Source organism: Cebus imitator, unplaced genomic scaffold (genome assembly GCF_001604975.1).
Source record: "Cebus imitator isolate Cc_AM_T3 unplaced genomic scaffold, Cebus_imitator-1.0 Scaffold486, whole genome shotgun sequence".
NCBI lineage: Eukaryota > Metazoa > Chordata > Mammalia > Primates > Cebidae > Cebus > Cebus imitator.
The window spans coordinates 423189-441682 of NW_016107801.1; the positions used below are offsets into that span (position 1 = coordinate 423189).

The 18494-nt window shown below is 57.9% G+C and overlaps 1 protein-coding gene across 2 annotated transcripts in view; it reads right to left on the reverse strand.

Annotated features, from left to right (window-relative positions):
• Positions 1-7064: 7064 nt before the first annotated feature.
• The window catches only part of OLFM1 (olfactomedin 1), a 44958-nt gene continuing 33528 nt past the window's right edge, over positions 7065-18494 (reverse strand). For both annotated transcript variants that reach the window (XM_037732969.1, XM_017513073.2), the window contains exon 6: positions 7065-8741. In XM_037732969.1, coding sequence (XP_037588897.1) covers positions 8067-8741 — 675 coding nt within the window. In that variant the 3' untranslated portion in view covers positions 7065-8066. The remainder of the gene's footprint in view (positions 8742-18494) is intronic.

Consider the following 18494-nt stretch of genomic DNA (forward strand, 5'->3'; position numbering starts at 1 on the left):
GTGCCAGTGCGGGGAGCAGGAGAAGGTGAAGGGGTCTAAGAATAACATGGTTTTATCCAGAAAATCACCTTTCAGATTAATCTCGGCCTGTATATATAGAATGGGTAAGGGCCCAAAGAGGCCACCTACATCTGTCTGTGATTTTACTGCACTTGAATGGGCTAAACTAGCCGCTGTTTTCATAGCCATGAGCGGGAGACTCGGGAGCACCTTCTGGAATTGCCTGTCCCTGTCTGTGTCTTCTGTGCTGGATGCAGAGCCCCTTGAGGCCGGGGTGTCTAGTTCGAGCCCTTGGTGTGGAGCCATATGGTCATTAAGCCTCTGCAGAGCTGCGCTGCAGGGTACCCCTGTAGGACCACGCTCCTCTGGCCTGCCTGGGACCAGTGCAGACTGACAGCCTTCTGGTAGGAGGGATCCCGGAGAAGCTCCCCCGGCTGTCAGTCATCTCCAAACCTCAGGCCAGCTCCAGAATTCACTGGCCAGGCCAGGAGCCGATGGGCCGCAGTAAAAGTTTAATTGAATCTGTCCGTTCCCAGCCTTTCCGGAGCTCCTGTCAGCTTCCTCGAATGACCTGATGCAGCCACTGTTCTTCTTCTTGATTATGGCCTGCCACAGCCAGTTTAACAGGGACAACAGGAGCCAGCCTAAGCGAGACAAACAGGCTGAGCACTGACCAGAGAGCCCGTCCTGCTGATTACAGAAACGAGGAGGCTGGAGGCCAGGAAGCCGCGATGCTGGTGGACGGACAGCTGGCCACCTTTCAGGCTCTGCCGTGCTGGGGGCAGTGCTGGAGGGGTCTGTGCTGGAGGCCCTAGCCAAAGAAGGCACTTTTCAGGGAATCTGGATGAGCCACTGACGTCCTTGAAACAAGCAGCTGTTAGGGGTGGAGCAGTGGCCGAAGGCTGGGGTCCACCAGGAATAACAATTCAATAAGCAAAACTGAGGCAATGAGAGACGTGCAGCAGCAATGTCATTCTTGGCGACTTTGTGTTCCAGCCCGTAGCAGGAAGGGAAAGATCAATAAGGAAATTGCTGTTTCTTTTCAGAGTCAGCTGCTGGAGTCTCCAGTGTTGCTAAAGCCCAGCCTCCAGGGCCTAACTCGGGAAGGAAGAGAGTGGCCTCCGGGGCGGTGGGCTTCCGGTCCCCAGCAATTCTCAGAACTGTGGCCGATTAGAAGACAGTTGCTTTGGCATCACACCAATTTCTCGAAACGTAGTTCTTGGGTAACAGCTCAAGGCTGGGTGTCAGGGGACTTGGGTTCTATCTCAGGGCCGCCTCTCCCTTGCCGAGCTAACTTGGGCTGGTGTTAACTGGTCTCTCTGGGCCTTGATGTCTCTACTTGCCGAGTGGGGATGATGGCGCCTTAGGGGCAGAGCCAAGGGCTGTGGGAGCCCCTGGAGGGAGCAACTGCACCAGATCAGGAGAGGGAGGTGGCGCAGGGTCAGCGGGTGCTTTGCCTGGAGGCTAGGAAGAGCCCAACTTCGAAGCCTTTTCTAGGTAAAGGGAGAAAAGGGACCCCTGAAGTCATCTGCTGTGATGCCCAGTGCCCCTGCCAGCCTGGGGGGAGTTGTCACAAGAGTCGTGGCTGCCACTTCCACAAATGGGGCGTGGTGTCTGCTGGCCACAGACCCATGCTTCCCCAGCACAGCCCCTCACTGTGACGCCAGCGTTGGCATCCTCGGGTGTCGGGCGGGGAAACTACAGCCCAGAGCGGGCTGCGTGTGTTGGAGGCAGGGTTCGAGCCCAGGTCTGGGTGACTTCATGCCCAAGCTTTGCTCCTCCTGCCAGGCTGGGGGACTGGAGCAGTGGGCAGAGAAGCCATGGAACAGAAGTCTGCTGGGAAGCAGGCAGGGGCGGAGTTACCACTCCCGTTCTCCAGGTAGAAGTCCACTGGGAAGCAGGCAGGGCGGGGTCATGACTCCTGTTTTCCAGGGAACAGATTAAACCAGAGGAAGCGAAGTGAGTCTGGAAGGCCTGCTTGTTAACTTGTAGCTGCTCCGCTTCTGCTGGGGTGCTTGGTATTAGCTGGGGTGCATGCCGTGTGCATGCATGTCTGTGTGCGCGCGTGGGTGTACCTGCGTGTACCCATGGCTGTGCAGGTGTGTGTGTGGTGGGGCATGGGGATTGAGGGCGTGCAGAGGAAAGGCCCAGCTCCCCCATCAGCTGTCCTCCCCTAAGAGGGCAGAGGTAGAAGTGATGCCGCCTGCTGGCTCCGCCTTCCTTGGCCAGAGCCTCGCCTCCCTCTGCTGCACTACTCCACGCTGGCCGCAGTGACTCACCAGCACAGAGCCTGGCCGGGCACGCCATTCTGGCACCTTCCGCTGCCTGCTGCGTGATGAATAAGTGGCTGGTGACTCGCCAGCTGGAGGACACGCCATGGGTGCCAGCAGGCCGGCTGAAGGCAGGAAAGAGCAGAGCCCAGGCTGGGCAGCCCCAGGTTCGTACCCAGCGCTGTGGCTTATCAGCGGGTCTGGGCTGCTGTGTAATCTCCCCCTGCCAAGATGGAGGTCGTGCCACACACTGTGGGGTGAGGGTTTCCCTGAAAGATCCTTCCAAGGACAAGAGCTTACCTTGCCGTGGAATCCTGGCAAAGTCTCTGGAGTTAGGCACTTGGTTTACAACAGCCAAGAGCTGTGTCCGAGAGAGCCAGCACCCTGGAGCCACTGCAGTCTTTACTCACCCGACAACACTGGTGAAGGCGAAAGATGGAGCTCAGGCTTCCGGACGATGCTGGGAGCAGGACCTGGCAAGGACAGGGCTGAGGCGTCATGATTCATAGGCTGCTTAGAGATCACTTTAAAGAACAATGCAGGGCCAGGATCGGTGGCTCACGCCTGTAATCCCAGCACTTTGGGAGGCCGAGGTGGATGGATCACTTGAGGTCAGCTGTTCAAGACCAGCCTGACCAACAGGGTGAAATCCTGTCTCTACTTAAAAAAAAATTAGCTGGGCATAGTGGTGCGTGCCTGTAATCCCAGCTACTCAGGAGGCTGAGGCAGAAGAATTGCTTGAACCCAAGAGGCAGAGGTTGCGGTGAGCTGGGATCACGCCACTGCACTCCAGTCTGGGCGACAGAGCAAGACTCCATCTCAAAAAAAGTTAAAAAAAAAATAAAATAAAAAACCATATGGGAAGTGCTCAAGGTACTTCAGGAGTGGATGCCTGTGAGAAGCCCCTGTCCCTGTGTGTCAGTGGGTCCTTGCCTTCTGGACGCAGCATCCAGCACAGACCCAGTCAGAGGGACTGGGGATGGACCCCAGTACAAAGCATCAGCGGGTGAGGTGAGGGGGAAGCTGGGTCATTGAATAAATAGCACTGGGGCCAAGGAGCAGCCTTTGGAAGAAGACAAAACTGCTCCACACTATCAACGCCAGGGCACGGACGGCCCCAGGGTGACCAGGCAGGCTTCCTGAGAACCAGGAGGAGCTGGGCTCACCTTGGGAAGACAACCCTAACTGTGACCCCAAGCCACAAGCATCACAAGGATGACGGATAACTGACCACGCACACACACACACACACACTCAACGCATAACCAAAATCCAGAGATGAATGACAGACCAGACCATATGGGCAGCTCGGACCGCAGAGTCACGACGGCTGACTTTCCACACACAGAAAGAACTTCTAAAATCTGAGAAAGTAAAGACCAACAACTGAATAGAACAAAATGGGCAGAAGATAGGAACTGAAAGCTCACAGAGAGCAGAGGGCCGAGTCAGTCATCCCCACTGCCCTGGATGATGGCTTCGCCCCTACCCCATACCCCCGAGGGTGGAGACAGGTGAAATTGCTCCCTGGCCAGGCCTTGTAGGAGGCTGGACCAGGACCTGACCCAATTCCTCTGCCTCCCAGTCCTGCTTGAGCACCAGGAGCCGTCTGCTGTCCCTGATCACAGGCTCAGCTGATCTCCAAGCTTCAGCTTGCCGTTCTAGGCCCTTCTCCATGCTGGGCTGTGCTCATCTTGTGGACTGTGGCTCATGGGTAGGAAGCCCAGTGACCCAGGGAAACTGCTGGTGCCTTGGACCCTTTTCCCATCTAGCTCAGGGCCTGATGCCTCTTCAATGGGGCTGTGGGGTCCAAAGGTCCCCGGGGGAGCAGCATCTGCTCCAAGCCTCCCCTTGCTACTTTCAAAGGGAATTAGGTGAAACGTTCCAGTAAAAACGTTTTCACGCTCTACAGCTTTGTGGACTATGACTAGATGGCCAAAGGGTTTCTGGGTTGAAGAGTCCGTTGGGCCGACACAGCGGGCCTGTTTGTGCTCAGAGCCTGCCCCAGTGTTGCCTGGCATGCCGACTGTCGGCTGTTCCAGAGTGTTAGGCTATCGGAAATAACAGTGCCTTTCCTTCCTGGATCCCTTCCAAGGACAGAGCTGGGCACCGGCTGTCCGCCCAGCTCTTCCCAAGCATTGCAGAGACGGAGCGCCCCGCCCAGGGCCGCCTACCCAGAGCCGACCCCTCCTGCTCCCTGGTTCAGAGAGCAGAGCTGCCCACACCTTATGTTCCCCCCACCAAGTGCTACTGAGCACCTGCAGCTCTGACGGGGCCAGGGAGGATTCCACGGGGACCTGTGGGCCCACCCATCACAGGCTTCCTTCAGGAAAAGAAACCCTCTGGAAATTAGGAGACTTTCGGACCCAGGTGCTGTCAGAACTGCCTCTTGCACCGGTCTCTGAGTACTGCGAATAAATGCCGGATTTTGATTCTGGGCCAAACGTTTAATAAAGAAAATTCATCCACAGATGTTCCACCATCAGCCAATATATGTGGTTATTGGAATCTGGGAGATTTAACGGCGGCCTGGTTATTTCATTTGCTCTCTGGATAGAATCATTTTTCTTGCTCAGGCGATATCCTGGAGGAATATTCTCCCCAGCAAATCCCCAGTCTGAGGCAGCAGATCGGTTCTGGGCCCGTTCGACCATTGTTTTGTCTTCTGGTGACTCATAGAACAGGTATTTGAACGTTTGTTTTTCACTATGTCATTAAGGGGAGATCACAAAGAAATCAGCCTGTAATCACAGCGTGTAATTACAGAATAGTTCCCACCTGATTCTGCTTGGACGGGTTTCTATCTCGTCAGGAGTAAGGTCACTGGCCCACTCAGCTGAGTTATGGTTTGATGGAAACTCGGGGCTTTGCCGGAATATCCACTCCTGTGCCTTGCAGGGGTTGGTACGGCTCCGCGCTCTGAGACAATTTGTAAACAGAACAGTGTGGGCGTGCCTCCAGTCCTGAGGGCCCTCACTGTAAGCGAACTCCACTGTGGTGGGTGGTGTGTGAGGCTGACTTCCTGCCAGCCACGCTGCAGGTTCGGATTAGCCGTTTGTGCCCCACCCCCTCCCAAATGTTGGGCCTTTTTGTCTTGGGTTTGGAAATTCACCTATTTCGGACACCCTCCCCAACCCCCCAAATCCCAACAAACCCGTCATGTCAGATGTAAGAGACTCGTAGACACTGGACGCAGGTGCCCGTGAGAGCCGGGGAACGGGACGATGGGGCCCCGGAGGAACGCAGGGCCAAGGAGGATTCCTCCCTAGAGGTGAGAGGGAGTTGCTCCCAAAATCATGGCCCCTGAGCTGGCCTCTGGGGGAGGGAGACAGGGACAGCAGGGTACACAGGGCAGGTGAGAGGCTAGGAGACAGGTGGGGCCTGGGGGAGCAGGTGGGAAGTGGCCAGCCCAACTGGGAGAATGTGCAGCGCAGAGGCAGGCACCGAACCCCTGCGGGGGGTTCTAGGCAGCTCGGGACTAGGGTGTAACGTGGCCCTAGTGGCCGGAGAAAGGGACCTGGGGCAGACTTCGGCCCCACGAGTGACCGATGGCTATGGGCCTGGGAGCCAGGCTCTGCACCTCTGCAGACACGCTTGCATCTCCTTCCCTTCCCGCCGGTGGGTTGGGGCTCACCTGTGCATTTGTCACCTCGTTTTCCTAACTGTTGTCCAGGGCCAGGTAACAAGGGAGCTAGACATGGTCCCCAAATGTTCCCAGCTGCCTCCTTCCCTGACCAGTTCACTGTTTCAGTGGCCCCAGCTTCTGTGTGGTTTCAGGAGCTGGGGTTGCTCCTTCTCGGACATTCTTGGACTCGGTGCCACCGGGTACCAAGCACCAATCACCTTTGTTTAAGCACCATCCGTGATTCCACCTGGGTACCGCCCGGCTGGCTGTCATTCCAGGGCAAATGACAGAAATGCTGGAAGCTCATCCACTCCCTGGTTTGAGCAGGTGCCACTGGGCCAGGCTCACAGGGTTGCCCAGCTTTCCCCAATGCCCATCACTGACTTGCCATCTACCTTGTTAGGGGTGCCAGCTGCCCCGGAGTAGAGGGCAGGTGAGAGCAGGGTGGCTCCCAACCTCACACTCTACCTGGGCACCCAGACGAGCAGCCCTCTTCTGCCAAGTTGGTGCCAGAATGTTGTGTGGTGCAGGGAGTTGCTTTCTTCCTTCTCTGGCGGGCAGGAAGTACCCGTACACTCCAGAAAGGCTGTGAGCATTGAGATATGGCGTGTCCTGTAGAGACTCAGGGCTTGCTCAGTGGCAGGGGCTCCATGAGGCTCACAGGATCTAGTCTACGTGACACCCTGGGCTGCTCAGGGTGGCCAAGGGCTGCACACACCTGGCCACGCCCGGGGAGATATGGGTCCCAGACAGGGGCATCATTCACCTCCAGGGTCTGCTGTAGCCCTAGGTGAGGGAATGTTTCCGCAGCAGGGTCTCTGCCCACCATGCCAGGGCCGTCTAAAGTGGGTGCCGCCCCAGGCTCCTCCAGCGGTGTCTGTGGAGGGAGTGCAGGGTGGAGATGGTGTGTGGGTGGAGTCCCCTGTGTATGGCCCAAGTTGGAGTAGCACCCCAGAGTCACCGAAGGGGTTGGGGGCAGATTCTAAGCTGCTTCTCCAGGTTGGGGGATGGGACGTTGGAGATCCAGCAGGGACATGTCTGTGGCCTCTTCCAAAAGCAAGGATTTGCTTCTCTTTCTGAAAGGGTCGATCAAACCCGGGAATGTGTCTGCAAGGACCTGGAAGCCTCGGTCACTTTAAAATGCCACAGAAACGACCAGTGACGCAAACACACGTCCTAATGCTTTTATTGTTCCTTAGGTAACTGGACAGTACAAAGTCTTCCTTTGTTTTTTACTTAAAAAATGTACTTTCCACACACTGTGGCCCGTATGACCTTCCCGTCCCATCGGGCGAAAGTTTCCCGAGGCGAGCCCTTTCTATCTGCGGTTACATGGTTTAGCTAATTTAACAAGAAGAGAGTAATTCCTTTGATTATTATCAACATGAACTTGACTATGTCTCTATAAGGGTGAACACTGATTTTTTTTTTTTCTTTTTAGAAACAAAAACCATCCACTTATTAACCCAAACTATGGCATTGCATTTACAACAATCATTGCATAAACTGAACATACGAAGTCACCACCTCAAGGGAATAACAGAGGGAACGCTGCACAATCTATCTAGGGGGTACGTGAGTTATAACAACGTGGGCACAGCAAGTTCACTCTACACGCTCTGACCATCGCTTTAGTATGTACTAGACACGGTCCAGGAGCTACGTGGAGTCTCAGCACAGTTAGTCTAAGACACGGCAACACAGTCAAGAAACGGCACTGCGATGGGAGGTGAGTTACACTAACCTACGGCCGGGCGCGGCCCGGGGCTCCCACAGAGCCCGGACGCCGCATCCCTCGGAGCTGACCACGATCTAAGGAAAGGTCCATGCGATCCTAACGGTGGGTTTTTCCCGGTGAGGACTGGCCAACAGTCACTGCCTTGCCTCTTAAATATGTTGTCTGACCAGAGGGGGAGGGGGCGAGGAGGAGGACCGGGGCGCCGCGGGCTGCAGTTCCAGCTGCAAATACAGGAGTTTCTTCCGACGTCTGTGGCCCGCCGGCTCGAATGAGAGAAACATGGAGGTAATGCCATCCCTCGATGTCACAATCCGCACTGCTGATGATTTTTCACGGTTAGTTGTGTTAGTAGTATTGGTATCTTTTTGGCAGCGGTTTCACAGGAGTTTCCTCGCGGTGAGGACGTGGGCCCCTGGCTTCCAGGTGGAGGGAGCTACAACTCGTCGGAGCGGATGACGTGGAAGAGGGTCACGTTGTAGAGGATCTGGTGGCCGTTGTTCCAGGCGTACAGCGCGCGGTCCTTGGGGTTGTAGTCCAGCATGGAGATGTGGGAGTATTTGTTCTGGAAGGGGATGTCGATGTATTCGTAGGTGGAGGCGTTGGTCTGGTAGGCGTAGTGGACCTTGGTGCCCCCCGAGTAGCCGTTGGTGACGTACAGCGTGCCGCAGATGATGAAGGCCTCCCCGGCACTGCGCTTGGGGTAGCTTGTGTTCCACGTCTGTAGGGTCTGCAGGGACACGGGGTCCAGCCTGCTGACCACGATGTTGCCGGCGTTCTGGTTGGTGGCATACACGGCCCACAGCCCGCTCTCGTCCACCATGAGGTCGATGTCCGAGTGGCCGCCCCAGGCGTAGTGGTACATGTTGTTGTAGCCAGCGTAGTCCAGGCTGCGGGTCTTGAGGATGGTCTCCGTCTTCAGGTCGAACCTGATGATGATGTGGCTCTGGAACTTGTTGAAATAGATGGACCCGTTGTACACCACCTGCCCCGTGCCCGACCAGGGGTGGGGGAGGCGGTGCGAGGTAAAATTGTCCGTGTTCATGAAGTCCACCATGGACTTGTACTCACGAACGAAGCGGTTGTTGTGATAGCCATCCATGTACCACACCTGCAGAGAGAGCAGACCCAGCGGTGAGCGCGGATACACACAGCGAGCACTTCCAAAGATGCAGTGAGCACGTCCAAACGCCCTATAAGCGTGTCCACAGGCCCAGTGAGCGCGTCCACAGGCCCAGTGAGCGCGTCCACGGGCCCAGTGAGCACGTCCAAATGCCCTGTGAGCGTGTCCACAGGCCCAGTAAGCGTGTCCAAATGCCCAGTGAGCGTGTCCACGGGCCCAGTGAGCACGTCCACAAGCCCAGTGAGCATGTCCACGGGCCCAGTGAGCATGTCCACGGGCCCAGTGAGCGTGTCCAAACGCCCAGTGAGCGCGTCCACGAGCCCAGTGAGCGCGTCCAAATGCCCAGTGAGCGCTTCCACAGGCCCAGTGAGCACGTCCAAATGCCCAGTGAGCACCTCCACAGGCCCAGTGAGCGTGTCCACGGGCCCAGTGAGCGTGTCCACGGGCCCAGTGAGCACGTCCACGGGCCCAGTGAGCGTGTCCAAACGCCCAGTGAGCACCTCCACAGGCCCAGCGAGCGCGTCCACGAGCCCAGCAAGCGCGTCCATGGGCCCAGTGAGCGTGTCCAAACACTCAGTGAGGGCGTCCAAACGCCCAGTGAGCACCTCCACAGGCCCAATGAGCGTGTCCACGAGCCCAGTGAGCGCGTCCACGGGCCCAGTGAGCACGTCCACGGGCCCAGTGAGCGTGTCCAAACGCCCAGTGAGCGCGTCCACGAGCCCAGTGAGCGCGTCCAAATGCCCAGTGAGCGCATCCACAGGCCCAGTGAGCACGTCCAAATGCCCAGTGAGCGCGTCCACAGGCCCAGTGTGTCCAAACGCCCAGTGAGTGTGTCCACAGACCCAGTGAGCACGTCCACAGGCCCAGTGAGCGTGTCCAAACACCCAGTGAGGGCGTCCAAACGCCCAGTGAGCGTGTCCACGAGCCCAGTGAGCGTGTCCAAATGCCCAGTGAGCGCGTCCACAGGCCCAGTGTGTCCAAACGCCCAGTGAGCGTGTCCACAGACCCAGTGAGCACGTCCACAGGCCCAGTGAGCGCGTCCAAATGCCCAGTGAGCATTTCCAAAACGGGGCAGGACAGGCTCCTTGGGCGAGGAGCCGTTCCCCGACTTGGAATTTCCTGGGCCTCAGGAGAAGGAGCTGAAAGGGCCAGGAAAGAGCAGTCATGACCAGAGGGTGCCATGTGTTCCCTCCAAACCCAGCACACGCCTCAGAAGGAGACACGGCTATTTTGCTGTCAGAGAAAGGACGGCCCAGCCTGAAGACAGGATCTGGTGGGAAGGTGGGATGGGAACACACAGGGCTGCAGCTGCCCCATGACATTTGCCCCTAACCCTGCCCTTTGCTTGCGTGGGATGCCACCAGGCTGTGAGGCAGCTGCTGCGCCTGTCTGTTCAGCTACCTGCTGTACCCCCAGCCAGGGGCCTGGCCTGTAGAGGGGGTCACACACACGTGTAAGAAAGTAGCTCCTTCACTGCAGAACCCAGAGCTGAAGGGGGCCACAGCCGCCTGGCCGAGGGCAAAGGCTCACAGCACTGGGCAGCTCTTGTCTGTAGTAAGCACCGGCTCTCAAGGTCACCGGGAAGGGCCAACTCCCATACCCCAACAGGACACCAGACTTGAGGCCTCTCCTCCCACCAGGCCGTGGCAGCACGGATTGAGTCATCCGGTCTGCAGGGCGGAACGTCATTAACTTGGCATTTCGGGATGCTGTGTGAGTGTAATCACTCATTGTCACCCCTAATCCAGGGGAAAGCGCCTCTCCGAGAAGAATGCAGGCTTTGAAGAAGGCTCTGGTTGTCGAAATCAACCAAGATGGCAGACCCGGTAATGGCACAAGTTTGGGGTTAAAGAGGAAGAGATTTCTGATGATTGCTTCAATGCCAGTTGACTTGAGAAGGGCCTGGACCGTCACAAAATGCTTTAGTCATTTTCAACCAATGTGGGAGCAAATTAGACAGCAGCACGGGAGGCAGAGGGAGCCTGGCAGGCTGGGCCGCTCCGCAGGCATCTGTCTGGCAACGAGACAGCTGCTTTAGCCATCGAGGGCCCTGGAGCTGCGGGAGACTGAGGATGAGGGAACATTCAGGCTTGGCATTACACGTGTGCTAAAAATTAAAAGAAATTATAACCTTCTCCTCGAGACATCCATTTAGACACTCAGAGGCAGATGTGCTTTTTGTTTTGAATGAGACTTTTTTTTCAGCTGGGCCTCATTTGAAGTTATTATTCTTAGCCTCCCACAGACCAAACCTCAATGATGTAGGTCACAGAGTGGAACCGGGAGGGGTATTGGAGGGAACGGGGCCGTGCGCTGAGACTCCTTAACGACACCGCCGAGAAGCTGCCCTCTTGCCCCCTCTTCGCTTGGCTATCTCCTCCAACGGGGAGCTCACTGCTTCTGAAACTCACATCCAATGCCGTTCCTCCCTGAGCCCTCTCCTGACCTGCCTGGCGGGGGACCACCCCTGCCGTCTCAGCACGCAGAACACCTTTGACTGTGCACTCATCAGCCCCACAGGCGAGCCCTTGACTGCAGGGACTCGGGGTGACTCACCCTGGTACCCTGGATCCAGAGCCTCCTTCCCGGGGGCAGAACAGGGGGACGCCAGCATCAAGTGGCTAAGGAGTTTTAAATCACCTTCTCTCCCAGTACACCGGCAAATCAGACACAGGACACGGCCCTCTGAAGATGTAATTGGGGGCAGGAGGGAGAATTGGCACACAGTGCTTGGGCCCAGGCGGAGTTGAGGGGAGGCCGCTCTGAGCATTTGTCAGTTTCTGTAGGGTAAAACTCCTTCGAAGCTGAGAACCAGTTACCAATGGGAAGGTACCCATGCAAAAGAGAGGCACACAGAACCCCAGAGGCCTTGGAATAAGGAGCCTTGTGCTTTACAGTAGGCTCCTCTGAGTTCATTCCCTTGACCTTCTCATCTGAAATGCCGCCTTATTCCCCTTTCTCCAAGTCCCAAGGCTCAGATCAAATCCCATCAATGCCTGCTGGCTTCCCCTCTGGGGAGGCGTCCCCAAATACAATGCCGGCTTTTAGGGAGATGAAGCACTTGCGCCTCCAGGCAGGACCTATCCGTTCTTTCTGAAAAGACCCAAGGGCACCAGGCAAAAGGCCAAGGGTGGAGCCGGGCTGCCGGGATGCCAGGTCACTGTGTGCCCTTACTCAGGGCGTTCACTGTGTTGGGCATCATCTCCTGCCTTCAATCATCACGTGAGACCATGCACCCAGGGAGCCATGATCACCCCATTTTTAGATGAGAACATGGAGGCCAGGGAGGTCTGGTGACTTTGCAGTGGACAGGGCCAGGAGGCGACTCCAAACCCTGAGCTTGCAACCACCGCTCTGGCCTGGGGTTCTCAGCCAGGGGTGATCTGCCCTGGGGGGCACTAGCCATGCCTGGAAACAGTTTGCATTGTCTCGACTGGGAAGAGGGGAAAGTGCTGCTGGCGGCTAGGGACAGAGGCCAGGGGTGCTGCTGCCCATCCCCACGCACCGACAGCGCCCCGAAGGGAGGCATGATCCGGTGCCAGAGGTCAGTGGGTGAGGCTGAAAAGCCCCAGCCCTGGCGCGCTGCTGTCCATGCCATGAACTTGGCAGGTAAACGCCTGTTTCCCTCCATCCACTTATCCTTTCTGTCCCCAGGGGGACCTGCAGGGCAAACCCTGTTTCCCACCCCCACTGTCCCCCACCCCCCGTCACCCACAGGCCTGGCCTCATGCAAGCAATCCCGACCCGTGCTGGGGAAGTGGGGCCTGGTCAGGTGACGCTTCGGCTGGTCTTCTCCCTCTCCCTACGGAGGTAGCCTGTACGTGGACGTGGGTTTGAAGCCTCAGCCTGAAGCTGCAGACCTACGTGGTGAATCTGTAGGCGGGTGAAGATGGCACCTCTGGCTGAAGACTTCAGTGGCACCCACACTACAGGACATTTCTTTCCTAGCAGGGATGAATTACAAAGAAGTGCATTCACCCTTGGCCATTTGCGGCCCTAGCGGTCTTGAGAAAAGGCTGTGTGTGTCCAGCTCCAGCAGGGAAATTGTCCCAAATAGAGTGGATTCGTTTGCAGGAAGAAGCTTGCTGTTCCTGCCTGGTCTCATCTTTCCTCCCCTAGACTGGGGGTGGGTGGGGGCCTGGGTGACATCAGCCCCGGGGACCACACTGTGCCGTGTGCAAAGAAGGCTGCTCCCCACGCACATGGGAATAACCCGTGTCCGGGGCCTGGTTCCTGCCCCCTCATTCCTCGGTGGTGCTGGCAGCTCCCTCCTGGCCCCTGCAGCTCTGGTGTGGCCTGTGTGAACCTTCTAGAATGCCAGCCCAGCCTGTCCCTCACCCCGTCCCCTACACACACCCTTCCTGATCCCAAACTCCCAACTGTCCTGCCCAGCCAGCGCCTCCCCCCTCCCCAGCCTGCCCGGCCCTGTCCTCCTGTCCTAGGGCTTCCCTCTCTTGCCCCTGTGCCTGCAGGAGCCACCCAAACGCCCCGTTCCCCTCCCTGCCCCAGCCCACACTCACCCCCTCGGGGGGTATTTTCTCAGCCCCTGTGCCCGCAGGAAGGCAGGTGTCCACTTTTGTAGTGGACTAAATAGTGGCCCCCAGAAGACAGGTCCACATCCTAGGACCTGCAAATGGGATCTTATTTGGGAAAAAGGTCTTTGCAGATGGGATTAGGAATTCAAGATGAGCTCGTCCTGGGTTAAGGTGAACCCTAAGTCCAGTGACAAGTGTCCTTATAAGAGGCAGAAGAGGGGACACAGACACAGGAAGGAAGCCACGTGAAGATGGAGGCAGAGACTGGAATGATGGGGCCACGGCCAAGGGACACTGGGAGCCACCAGGAGAGCAGGAGGGTCCTCCCCTGGCATCTTCAGAGTACGGTTCTGCAGGCGCCCTGGTCTGGGGCTTCCAGCCTCCAGCACTGGGTGACAGTGACCCCCGTGGTGCCGCGTGCACTGTGGCTGGGGGAGCTCCTGCAGCAGCCACAGGGCCCGGGGGCCTCTTGGACTTCCACACCCGTGTGCCACGCTCCCAGTGGCTGGGGCATAGGGCACGTGTCACCCACCTGATTGTGAGCCCAGAGGGGAGGCCTCGTCACCTCACTGTGACCCAGCACCCCACTTGGCTTGGGGCACACCGTGGGCCTGCTGGAGCTTTCTGGCCTTCTAGGCACTGCTGCTCTGTGGATCCCGCAGAGGGAGGGGTGTCCATGTGGCTGGACTCCTGTTAATGCAGCACCACGAGGCACCGCCACTGCCAGCCTCCAGCAAGACCGGGAGCCCCTACCCCTCCACGAGTTGCTGCCATTGCCAGCCTCCAGCGAGACCGAGGAGTTCCTACCCCTCTCTGCGCCTCAGTTCCCTCTGCTGTAAAATAGGCCCTCTGAGGACCTGCCACCTGCAGCGGTTCCATAAATGCCAGCTATCATCATTTCTGTCCTTAGCCCAGGACTGGAGTGGCCTTGGTGGCTCTGGGTGGGCTAGACACAGCCCTCCAAGCTTGCTGAGGCTCACCAGGCCCGGGCACCACCCAAAGGAAGGTGACCATAAGACCACCTGTGGGGACGTGGCGGTAGGGCCAGCTCATCCGAAAACCGAGACCACAGGGGGCTTGGCCTCCAGACTAGCCCAGGACGTGCAAGACAGGCTGTGATACCCCTCCTCCACAGCATCACATTGGCTCAGGGACCCCGTCCCCATATCCCCAGTTCAGAGAGGCCCAGAGAGAAGGAAGTCCTCTCAGAGTCGCACGGCCAGCTGTACCGGCTGCCACCTGCTCTGTGCCTTAGGAAGCGTGCACACCGGTCTGGGTCCCGCACATCCAAAGCCTGCCCTGACCCCGACACGGCTGCTTTCCACCCAGGTTCCCAAGGCTGCCCTCCCCCACCCCACAAAGCGGCTTCCATCTATGAAGGAGACAGTGGCTCCCCCAGCCTACACCATGCATGTCCTATTTTTCAGGTGTGGTGGATATAGGCCCTGTCCTCCCAAAGCTCCTAACCTAATAAGGGGCCACGGCTCCATGCAAAAGTCTGTTGGAAAAATTTTGAGGTCCCTCAGGCATAGAAAGGGGAGACTGGGGAGAACATTCTGGGAGCAGGAAGCCAGTGCAGCCTGGAGGGGACAGGGACCTTGGGCAGCAGAGACGGGAGATCTTCTGCAGGTGCCTGTCCCAGCTGAGTCCTGCAGGACGGGCGGCCCCAGGTGCCGTCTGTCCACAGAGGCCTCTTGGCGGATCAGCGGCCAGCCCGTGTCCCTCCCTGTCCTAGCTGCTCTTCACTCACAGCTGGACAGGCTGCTGCGTGCCGTGGGCTGAAACTTGGTGTCTTAGAGCCACTGGTGCTGCCGCCACCGAGTGTACCGAGAGCCCCCTGTGCAGCTGTGCCCTTTCTGATCATGACCCCCAGGAATAGAAGGTTAAGAATGTCCCAGAGGTCACAGAGCTGGGAGGGGCAGCAGAGAGACGCAGACTCCACTGCGCAGTGACTTGGAACCTCTGCGCCCAGCTCTGAACCACGCCGCCCACGGGGACCCCACACAGGAGCTCGCTGGTGACATCTGACATCCCCAACGGCTCTGCAACACCCCCGCCCTCAGCATAGGCAGGAAAGGTCAGACTGGCCCAGCCCCATGGTCTAGGAGGAGCAGGGGGCCAGGGCGGCCCCAAGGTCTAGGAGGAGTGGGGGACCGGAGGGGAGCCAGGCCTCCTGGGGGTCACAGGGCTCTCTGCACACCAGTCAGCCTTCTCTAGTTCAATGGGCCACGCACTACAGTCCCCGAGAGCCTGCGGCCTGACGGTGAGCGAGGCCACCCTGCCCCAAGCATGGCCTCTCTCTAATTTGAAGACACAGGCTGAAAGGCCCCAAGTTCCTGCCCAAATCCCCTCCCCTACCCATGAGGTGCCCTTGCCGGAAAAGATAAAATGAAGCAACGGGTGGGTTCTTGCTTCTCACACAAACACACAATGCGTTTGTAAATACCGTGCGTCAGGGACCAAGGCCCAGCACTGCTTCCCATGTAAGAGAACCTGGCTGTCCCCACCTCTGGGTCGTACTCCAGTCACATGCAGTGCCGTTTACTGGGGACGCTCCTGACTGTCCCGATGACTTGCGTCGGCTTCCCCAGTGAGGACGGCCTCTCGGTTCAGGGCAGAGCTGGGTGATGGGCATGGATCTGGCACTGCCATCCCAAACGCCTCTGCTGCGGCCCCCAGGGGGTGGGAAGCGGATGCTATTTAAAGGGCCTTGGCGGAGGGACCTGGGCCCACGCTGGTACTTCTCCTTGGCTTGGTTAGCAGCTGTCACGTGTCCTGACAGAATTGCTAACGTCAAGGAGCCTGGCCACTGGACAAGACGCCCTGAAGGGAGCCGTAGCTGAATGGGCGGAGGGAGAGAGGTGGGAGCTGCAGCTGGGTGGGTGGAGGGAGGGCGGGGGGCACGCTGGCAGTTCCTGCTGGGTCTCCACCGGCGGAGTGAAGGCTGAAGGGGAGCAGACAACGAATCCTGACCCTGGCAACGTCCCTCCCAGCACTGAGAAAGGATCCGAAGGGACGTTCCTGTTTATTGCACCACCAGCAGCGGGCTGACCACTGCCCGAACCCATAGGGTTTTGTGCATTTTGGATATTTCCACTTTCTGGAAAAAAGATTTTGCCGGGTCCACGTAAAATATCTCGATGGCCTTGACGCTGTTGAGATGATGGGAAAGGGCTCTGACACGCTCAGCTAAGTTCGCTGCTGTTTGTAAAACGACGGTGTTTTCCTAATTACATCCACCCTTCCAACATGAACTTCCTGGGGTGGTGGGAATAGTGCTGGCACCCTTTCTGGTGTCTGGTGTCTGCTGTGAGCTGACCTGAGACTTTACAGGAAGCAGGCCAGAAAGAAAGAGGGCAGATGTCAGGCTCTGGAAGGCAGCGATGGTCAGAGCAGGCCAGGAGCCTCTGAGATGGGAAAGGGGTCCCAGAACTCATGTGGCCTCCCAGCGGGCAGGGACACAGCCTGGCAGGGCATTCATGCATCAGGTGGAGAGCTGGTCAGTCTCCACCCAGCCCTTCCCTCCTCCAACACTGAGGTGATGGGACAGGTCAGGTGGGAAGGAAAGGAGGGGCGAAGAGCGCTGTGGTGCTGGGTGCCCTGGGAGGTGCATGGGGGGCTCCCTGCTGAGAAGGACAGGGTGGGGCGGGGCAGAGGGAGTTCTGAGTGCTCAGCACAGGCCAGGCACACAGTTGGTGCTTAATAAATGAATCGAGAAAGGCCTGATGCAAAGGTGTCCCAAGCTAACCTTGTCCTGACAGCTTAGCAAGACCCTGCAGGCTGGCTTGGGACCCTCTGCTGTGAGACTCTACAGATGCCCCTGAGCTGGGCTCTCTACGAGGGGGTCCCACCACACTTCTCCCCTCTGCCCTTGGCCACACCCATCTTACAACGCCCTCCATGGCAGCCTGTGCTGAAGCCAACATCAATTTCGCTTTCTTTTTTTGAAGTGAGTTATTGGTCTCCTGTGTGTGTGATCAAAACTGAATGGGGATCGGAAGAGATCAAAACAAGCCAACCACAGCTGGCCTGGATCAATGGCGGGACCTGGGGACATGTCACTTAGCACTCTGGGAGCTGGAGGCTGTGCGGACCTGTGGCTGGGAATGGTCATGGCCGAGGGTGCCCTGAGCAGGCCCCTGGAGGCTCCTCTGCCAGCCCCAGCACCCATTGTCCCCACTCCCCTGCCAGGCTCCCTCCTCCCGGGGGCTGCTTCTCCCCACACTCCACCCGCCACCAGAGCCTCTTTTCCTGGAGGGCAATCTAGTCATGAAGCAGAAAATAGATGTCTAATTATCGAAAGCATCCATCAGCACCATGACAGCTTTGCAAACCCACACCCTCGCTGCGCTGTGCAAAGCAAACAGCCAGGGCTTCCAGGAGCCCCGGATCCTTGGTATCTAGAAAATGAAAACTTGACTAGGCTCTCTATGACAGAGGCCAAGAGGCACACACCTGCAGCGTCAGACACAGACAGAGCACTCCAGTCCTGGGGGGCCCTCTGCAGTAGCCAGGTGACTGCTTCCTGCTCACAGATCTCAGCGTGGACAGCGTGGGTTCGTGGGGTGGTTTTCCTGCTCTGCACAGTGGGGTGGCCCAGACTGCAGGCAGGTGGGAAGGGCACTTGAAGGGGAGGGTGGTAGAAGGGGACTCAGCCTGGAGTGTCAGTGTGTGCTGCAGACAGGGACTCCACGCTCCCGAGACCCTTCTGCTCCCGGGGGTGGGAAAACTTTCTCATTGACACGGGTTCCGGGAGGACAAGCCAAGAAGGGCACGCAGGTGGCTGCACTAAGGACCAAGGGAGTTAATGCACGAATAGAAAGTACTTGGGACAGCGCCTGCGCAGGGGACCTACTTGCTTTCTTTTTGTTTTTTTGAGACGGAGTCTTGTTCTGTCACCCAGGCTGGAGTGCAGTGGTGCGATCTCGGCTCACTGCAACCTCTGCCTCTGGGCTTCCTGAGTAGCCGGGATTACAGGCATCTACCACCATGCCCAGCTAACTTTGGTATTTTTAGTAGAGACAGGGTTGCATCATGTTGGCCAGGCTGGTCTCGAACTCCTGACCTCAGGTGATCCACTCACTTTGGTCTCCCAAAGCTGGGATTACAGGTGTGAGCCAGCACGCCCGGCCCTGCTTTCTAAGTGCTGGGACCACAGGTGTGAGCCACGGCGCCCGGCCCTGCTTTCTAAGTGCTGGGACCACAG